At 39.0% G+C, this 9196-nt stretch overlaps 1 protein-coding gene across 1 annotated transcript; it reads right to left on the bottom strand.

Moving 5' to 3' along the window:
• Positions 1 to 1440: 1440 nt before the first annotated feature.
• LOC141375523 (uncharacterized) lies at positions 1441 to 8148 on the bottom strand. The gene is made up of 5 exons (XM_073909299.1): positions 7197 to 8148; positions 7016 to 7108; positions 6006 to 6171; positions 4944 to 5059; positions 1441 to 4141 (listed from the first exon to the last, which is right to left on the bottom strand). Exons 1-5 carry the CDS (start codon positions 7239 to 7241, stop codon positions 3326 to 3328), a joined length of 1236 nt encoding a protein of 411 aa, XP_073765400.1. The 5' UTR covers positions 7242 to 8148; the 3' UTR covers positions 1441 to 3325.
• Between the last annotated feature and the right edge of the window lie 1048 nt (positions 8149 to 9196).

Genomic DNA, 9196 nt, shown 5'->3' with positions numbered 1-9196 from the left:
CCTTTCACCCTCTCCTTTCTGTTCCTCCTGCCAGTGTTGAGTGCTTCCACTGTTCCCTCCTAGCTCTTTACCCCTCGCCTTTGGCTCTCTTGTTACCACCTTGCTCAATCTGCTTACAGCTCAGACTCCTGTAGGGGTCAACACAAGTTTCGGCTCTCCCAAGAGCCTCCCCTTTCACCCTCTCTTTTCTGTTATCCCTGCCAGCGTTGAGTACTTCCGCTGTTTCCTCCTAGCTCTTCACTCCTTGCCTTTGGCCCTCTCATAACCTCCTTGCTCTATCTGCATTACCCTAAGCTCAGACTCCCGCAGGGGTCAACGCAAGCTGTGGCTCTCATAAGAACCTCACCTATCAACCTCTCCTTTCTGTATGCCCTGCCAGCGATAAGCGCTTCTGCTGTTCCCTCCAATCTCTTAACTCCTTGCCTTGACTCTCAACTAACCTCTTTGCTCCATCTTAGCATCACCCTAAGCTCAAACCCCCACAGGGGTCAACACGAGCTTCGGCTCTCGCAAGAGCCTCCCCTATCACCCTCACCTTCCTGTTTCCACTGCCAGAAATGAGTGCTTATGCTGCATCATTTTATTTATTCTGTATTGTCATTCATTAGTTTCTACATTTTGTTTAATCTGTATAGTAGTTCATTAGCATTACATGTTATCATATTCTGTATTTTGCATAGTAATCTCGTTATCTCCAACAGCTCTCCCCTTTTTCTTTCCCCCCTGTCAGCGTTGTTTGCTCCCTCTGCCTTAGTATCTTATTGCATAATTTGTATATTCTGTATAGTACTTGTGTTGGATATTTGTTTCTTACAGCTGCTCTCCCCCCTTTTACCTGCCCTGCAGCATCAAGCACCTTTGCAGCTCCAATTAATTTATTCTGCATAATGGTTTATTGTTATATCTTGTATTGTATCATTTGCATAAAAAATTGTTTAGTATATCTGTTACTTCCAGCCACCTTGCCCATTTCTTTTCCCATTCCAGTGTGGAGTGCTTCCGCTGCACCAGTTTATTTGTTTTCCATATAGTTATGGATAAATGTCTACATTGTGTTCATTCTGCATAGTAGTCCATTTGTATTTCATGTATTATATTGTGTATTTCTGGATAATAATCATATTACTCCCAGCAGCTCTCCCCTTTCCACTTGCCTCCCATCCAACCTCCTTCCTCCACATTAACATCACCCTAAGCTCTGACTCCCGCCGGAGTCAATAGGAGTTTTGGCTCTCGCAAGAGCCTCACCTATCGCCTTCACCTTCCAGTTTCCCCTGCCAGTGTCGAGTGCTTCCGCTGCATCAGTTTATTTATTCATTATAGCTATTCACCAGTATCGGCATTGACATGTTTATTCTGCATAGTAGTTCATTAGCATTTCATGTTCTGTATTTTGCATAGTAACCTTGTTACTTCAACAGCACCCCCCTTTTTCTCTCCCCTTACCAGCGTTGTGGGCTCCCGCTGCATTAGTATCTTTCTTATTGATTATTTTGCATATTATGCATAGTAATTGTATAGCATATTTTTGTTAATTACAGCTGTTTTTCTTCTGCCAGCGCTAAGTGCTTCCGTTGCTTGCTGCATTTTATTATGCATAGTATTTCCCTAATGTTTCATGTTTTTATTTTATTGTTAATATATTTAATCTGTGTTAATACCAACTTCCTTCCCCTCTCTTTCTCCCTGCCAGTTTCTAGCAACATGCCAACATTGAGTGCTTCTGCTGCATAGCAGTTGTATATTCCATACAGTAATTTATATAGCATTGTTTCCTCCAGCTTCTCTCCTTTGTTTACCCCCAACAGCTTTTTATGCTTCCGCTACCAAATCTCTTCCCTTAAACAGCCAGCTCCACACCCATCATTATTACATCTCACAAACCTTCTCTTAAGCACTGACTCCTGTAGAGGGCCCATTTAAGCCCCAATTTACACACGAGTCTCCACCCACCCTCTAAGCCACTCAGACTTCCTAACTTTATTTCTTAGCCACCAAGCCCACCCTGCCCTTCACACACTCCCTAGAAAGCTTTTCCCCCACTTTTTATCAGTTCTTCACATATATATCCAGCAGCCGGATATAGCACTTTTTCTTTGCACTTTGGGGAGTTCCTGTGTAAACACGCGGCTGCTGTCCCGAGCGCTTATCATTGGCTTTTTGGGGAGTTTGAGATAGACCTGAGCTCAATCTCCACTCAAGGGGGGTGAGCCCTGGGCTCGAGGATCCCTTGAGCTCAGGGCTCTCTCCCGGGACAGCATGCCAAACAAGCTATGTATAAATCATGAGCTAAGTGTGAACTCTTGAAGTGAAGTTTAGTTTTAAACTAATTTCGAGAGGAGCATGTGCTCATGATTTACCCAGCTGGTCCACATTAACTAATTATGATCCTCCAATCAAAGGATCCCAAACCACTATATATATCCTCATTTCCTTTCTACAACTATCTATCTGGAAGAACACCCCCCCCCCCCTCCCCTTCTTCCTCCTTTATCCAGAATGGGCGGCACGGTGGCCCAGTGACTAGCACTGTTGCCTCACAGCAAGAATACCAATGGTGTTGGGTCCTCGCTGAGCCATCTGGTATTTCTGTGTGGAGTTTGCATGTTCTCCCCGTGTCCGCGTGGGTTTCCCCCGGGTTCCCCGGTTTCCTCCCACCATCCAAATGTGCTCTATATTATAGATAAAACAAGCCTAAACCTTTTTTATAATGTCTTACTCTCAGGAAGTTCACCTTGGCCTCAGCAGCGGGGGAGTTTGAGATAGACCTGAGCTCAATCTCCACTCACCCTGCAAAAGGGGGGGAGCCCTGGGCTCGAGGATCCCTTGAGCTCAGGGCTCTCTCCCGGGACCACATGCCAAACAAGCTATGTATAAATCATGGGCTAAGTGTGAACTATTGAATAAGAAATTTTATTTGTCTAATAAAGACTTGAAACCCAAGTATGAAAGCTGTGTCACTACATTTATAAGTATATTCATTGGTAGTAATACATAATTACAGGAATTGTTGAGTTTAGTACTACATTTGAATTATATTTTACTTCTTCCATTGCAGCACTGTTGCAATGAAATTTCAACCACACAAAGAAAAGACCACATAAAGTTATCAATATTTTATTTTAATACAATTGAAGTGTGATAGTGTTTTTTTTACATCAAACTGGATACTGTAACAGATATTTAAGAATAAGTTGAAAAATATTTGCTTGTCCAACACATACACATACATATTTAACTTATTAAAAGAAAAAAAAGCACAGCTCTAGCTATACATCGAAAACAAGACTTTACATAAAGATTATGACACCACATCTGTACTATCTTAAACATATTTGTTCTGCCAAGGAACGCTACCAGCTGGTGAGACGAAATAGTCCCGCAAATGGTTCCGCTGCATTTTGGCAGTTGCGGTTGCATTCCTTGGTTTTACAGTGTGCTCCACTGGCAGAAAACTCCCCATCCCATGACTTCTCCACAGTCCGTCAACCATGGCATGCTCAGAGTTTTCCCAGTCTGTAAAGGCTGGAGGTGTATATGCCTCAGACCTGCGCTCACACAGAAAGTTGTGGATGCACAGGGAGGCCATTGTAATTTTTATCACCTTTTCAGGCTCTAACCCTATGGTCGACCTGAACACTCTAAACCTGTTTGCAAGAATGCCAAATGCATTTTCCACAACTCTTCTTGCCCTTGAGAGACGGTAGTTTAGTATTCTTTGACCATGGTCCATATGCCTGAATGGGAATGGCTTTATTAGGTCAGGTCTTAGTGGATAGGCATCATCACCCACAAACATGTAGGGCATCACAATGTTAGAATTTGGCAAAGGCTCAGGTTGAGGAAAGTGTAGTAGACCCTGATCCATTGCTTTGCGCAGGTCAGAGTGTGCAAACAGTCCAGCATCTGACACCCTACCTTGGGTACCAACGCTTGCATAGACAAACTTGTAGTTTGCATCAACTGCAGCCATCATTAGTACCGAGAATCTGCCTTTGTAATTGTGGAAAAGACTTCCTGTTTTTTTGGGAGGCTGGATATGAATATGTTTCCCATCAAGTGCTCCAAGGCAATGTGGAAACTGCCATTTCCTTTCAAAGTCCTGAGCTATTAACTGCCACTCTGCCTCCGTTGAAGGTGTCTAGAAGCACAGAAGCACAGGGCGTGAGTTTTTGTAAACATAAAATTATACTAAAGATACATTGCATAGAAAGATACAGTATGTTGTTTATCAAAAAAGCTAAAGTACTTCATAAATGTATGGATATACATAGCATAATATTCATCACAATAACTTGTTTTAGAGTAGACTGCACATTTTTACAGTGTACAGGTGCATGTCAGTACATTACATTGTAATTGAAAGTTAAAGAAGTAGTAATTCAAAAAGTGAAAGTCATATTACAAAGTGATTAGACACTAATTGAAACATATTGAAACAGATATAAACAAACTAGAATATAACTTAAGCTAAACAAATGAAAGGTTTTTGACTGCTGATGTTTTAATGAAGGAACTGTTGTGGCCCTCCAATATCGTGCAACCCTATAACATACAAATTGTGTGTATGCCATGAAACATTGTGTAATTCATGCAAAGCAATATCCCTAATAATTCCTAGCCAAGTAACATTTCTGTGTGAAAAAATCTTTTTTCCCATGAGTCTTTAGTAATATTATAATTTTCTAATACATTGGATTGTGTTTAAATTAGCAGTATGCCATAGTCATCAACATGAAGACACACTTGAAATTGATCAGTGGGCTTTTGTAATTAATCATAACAACATATGTCACTTTCACCTTTGGAATGGAATCACAACAATAAATACATTTTTGGATAACATTCTAACTTACTGAGATGCATATGCATATGTTCTGGATGTTAATTTTACAGTAAATATATGAAATGTCATTTATAACAGCTTGTCATTCACACTCTACCTTGAGGTAGTCTGTCTTCATAACTTGGTACAGGGCAGCACAGGTCTGCACAACTATTTGGGAGATGATGCTGGTCCCAATCCTGTACTGGAACCTGAGAGACTTGAAGGTTTCACCTGCAAAACAAAACAACAACATAGCACTATTATTAAAAAATAAATAAATAGGAAAACAGGGTGCAGTATAAAAAACAATGGTATTCACACAAATGACTATACCTTTTTGTATCTATAAAAGTGTTTCTTACATCTCAGCTATGCTTTGACAACCAAACATTTATCATTTTCGATCAGAGCATTTGTTATTTAGCCATCTTAGCAGCATTATATAATAAACTTCAATCAACATGTATGTTTTTGTGGCAGATGGATAACATTTTTACTTTTTCCCAATTACTGAAGAGACACACATACACATAGTCTAAGTTAGTATATCTCAGTAGATCTTATTATATAGTACATCTTGAAAATGCACTCCATTAAAAAATATAAATACAAAATATTGCACATTCTCTATATTGTAATGTAACATGTTCTCCACAACTTGAATGCAAGTACATGACCACATAAAGATAGAATGTTGTTGTTTACAGCAGAGGCTTGGTTCCGTATTATCAATTTATTCCATATTCATATATAACTATCATAACATTTTTGGAGGGCCATCGAATTTTGATGAAAAACATTTTAAAAATGCAGACAGTGGCTGTAAACCTCATTTTAAAAACACTGGCGGGGGAAGAAGACATGACATAAAACCTAAAACGTGAAACGGAACATTTTAATATTTACAACATATTAATGCGATAGAAGCGACATAGACCTGGCGGGACTAGACACATCAGACAGTGGTGACTATAAATTAAAGTGAACGAGACAATCATTATACTACTAATAACATTTTCGTGTTTAATTGTTCTTATGTCTAATTGTTTAATATTTGTTATAGTTGCTGGGAGTGTTTGGCCCCATGTTTGAAAAATAAGTGGAAGACAAACAGTTAAATGAACAATGATGAACAGTACATCAATATCATATAACTGTGCTATGCACTCAAACCAACCTGTTGCCAGGAACCGCAGTGTCAAGGACAGACGCTCTCTTGGTGGTATTGCAAGTCTCATCTTCGTGTCCTTCTTCGTGATGAGGTGTTCAACTTTCCCCAGCAATAAGTCAAACTCCTCTGCTGTCATTCGCAGTAGCTCTCTGAAACCAGTCCTATCATTTAACTGTTTGAAAAACAAAAACATTTGTTTGATATTGCAGCAATATAGTAATATGTAGGATTCAAACTTTTTTTATGTAAGATACATAAATGGCTAGCCACATACAACAAATAGTCTACGTGACTTAACAAATGTATTAGTTTCAATGTATTTTAACTATGTATAGCAACTATGAAACACTCCAGTAACAGATCAAATTCTTAATTCCCACGTGGAAAGAGTAAATGTTGCATGAAGACAGATACACTCATGTGCTGGGCCTGTGTATTGGAGCACTTCATCTATCTGAACTTTTTAAAAGAACAGCAGCAAAGGCTTATTATATGGGAATAAAGAAAAGTAAATTTAAGGTTAATGCATTTAGTATCCTTTTTAGCCCTTTTTTAGCTGAGGGTTAGCCCTAAGTATCATGCTGCTACGGCTATGCGTTTTTCCCCCACACGTCTTTGTGCTCCTCAAAAGAATACGAAAAAAAGTCATAACAGTTATAGTTTAGCATAATATATCCACCCAGTGTCAGTGAGTATATGCAGAGCGTGAGATTGTCTGAAGTGTGGACTGTTCTCATGCATACAGAGCGAGAATTAACGTAAGATACGAAACGTGTAGGGTGATAGCAGATTAACTTATACACGAATTTATCGATAGCGGGTTGTTACTTTATCTTGGGCGAATACAATACAATAAAAAAAGTGTAAAAGGATTATAATATTAAAAATGCGTCAGCAAATATATATGTGGTCAGCCCGCCCAAGTAAAGCATTTTTGTGGGGGAAAAACTGAAATTTGGTTTTTAACGTTACCTTGGCAAACCGCAACATGAGAAGGCAAACATGTTTTTACTCACCTCCAACTCTCTCTGTAACACAGAGAGTCCCTGCTGCCCACGCTGGCCGATCCATTGTTTTACCCACTTTCTTTGCTTTTTCTTTCTTCGTGGCTTTTCAGAAAAAAATCATCGCAAAAACAGTGTTTAGCGCAAGACTCGTGTTGGCGTCCATTTTGGTGAAACTGTCTGCTTCCTGTACCTCCTCTCGCGTGTTTTCGTCACAGAACGTGGTTTGGTGAGTCATTTGGGTGACAGAGCTGTTGTTACATCGTGTAGTGTGTGACCCCTCTCTTGTGGATCATTAACGTAGCGTCATGTAGTGTGAACGCCTAAATGACTAAAAGACACATCATCAGGTCATGTAGTCTGCCGATGTTAAAAATCCTGTAGTGTAAACTAGCCTTAAGTCTGTTCATAACTATCGTAAGAGAGGGTGGGACCATCTCATGTTCTGACAGCTCTTGGATGGTGACACTTCTCTTTTCAGCTATTGGCTCAATGAAGTGTCAATCAAAAGGTCGGCGGCTATTTTGTTGACCATAGTACAAGTGTTTTTGTCTGAAAGATACTACTTTGCTGAAAGCACTCCAGCAACTAGTTTGGATGACAGCAGTGTATCCATGGATGTTTATCAACATGTATACATGTTGTGGACTAATGTTTTATGGATTGGATTGCTTTGATCCTTGCAGTCAAATCAGCCAGGCTGTTAAAATGTTACAGACCTGTGGACAGTCAGCAAGCTTGAAAGGTGGGTTTATTTGGTTTGTTATAATCTCTGCTTGTTTACAGATTAACGGAGGACGTTAAGTCCATAGTGTTTGTGTCTTTAAAATGGTTTAAATTATTTTAGTTATGAGAGTCTTGCTTTTCTAAAGACATAAGAAATGTTTAGTCTTGTTGGAGAGTAGTTTCTCCTTAAAGAGAGAAGCTTCCCCTTAAAGCATACTACGTTACCACAGGTGGACCGCTAAGAGCGGTGAGAGTTTGGCTTCATTGCAGTGGCTGAAGTCTCAGGGAGAGCAGGGCTCTGGTTGCAGTTGTAGATATTGTTGGTTATTTCCATATTGATGGGCTAAAAAGTGCAAAGCTGTAAAAGCTTTTAGAGCTGAAGCTTTTTAGTTGCAGGAAGCTTTCTTCCAGACGAAGATAGTAGTAGAAAGGAAATGAGGATATATATAGTGATTTGGGATGCTTTGATTGGAGGATCATATTTAGCTAATGTGGACCAGCTGGGTCAATCATGAGCACATGCTCCTCTCGAAATTAGTTTAAAATTAAACTTCACTTCTTAGATGAAAGAAGGCAGATTTTGTGACATGGGATATATGATTTTTAAAAGTTAAATTGCTGTCTAATATGATACCCAGATCTTTCATAGCAGAGCTAAGGTTGAGTTGTGAGATCTTCTGTGTACAGGATTTAGACCCAATAAGTAATAATTCTGTTTTGTCTGAGTTTAAGAGAAATTGTTGATCATCCAGTTTTTAACATCTTTAAGGTGCGATGCAATTGTTATTTGCTAGTTTCAGCATGGCGCAAGAGTCGTTTTGACATTTTGCGCCAAGCTGTTTAAATATATGCTCATATGAGCGCCCATAGATGTTCTGGTCTAAAAAAGCAGGCGTGCTTTGGCGCGTTGCTATTTTGAGAAACTGTAATAGTCTGTTCTTTAGACCAGAACAAAGCTGGTCTAAAGTCCGGCGCAGAGTGCGCCTCCCATGCAAGCTGCTTAATACACACAAGATGTAGAGCTATACGCAAATATAGTTACATATGAAAAAGAATTTAAATATTAAGGATATATATGGAATATAATAAGGATATATATAGGATATAAATATAAAGGATTAAAATATTAAAAAATATATTATTTTCCAGCCTACATAAATTTAAAAACCACTGCCTTGAATCCTTCTTTATTTCGGGAGGCTTTTTTAGTTCATTCAATTTGCTTTTGTATAATGTTATTATTATTAGCAGTATTATTTATTAAATCCACATTTATATTTGTTTTATTAAAAACAAGCTTAGATTTGACCACCTGTCAGGTTTTAGACCATATGGGCACAGCATGTGTATTAGGATATAACTCAGTATTTTGACCACACTTCGTAATTATTGTTCATTTATTCATTTGCTGGAAATTAGAATTAAATTTAGAAATAGTTTTGAAACAAATCTTTGCGCTTAACAAAC

Source organism: Danio rerio, chromosome 1, assembly GCF_049306965.1.
Source record: "Danio rerio strain Tuebingen ecotype United States chromosome 1, GRCz12tu, whole genome shotgun sequence".
Taxonomy (NCBI): Eukaryota; Metazoa; Chordata; class Actinopteri; order Cypriniformes; family Danionidae; genus Danio; species Danio rerio.
Note: the sequence above shows the minus strand (reverse complement) of the source record. Positions and strands in the feature narration are given on the sequence as shown.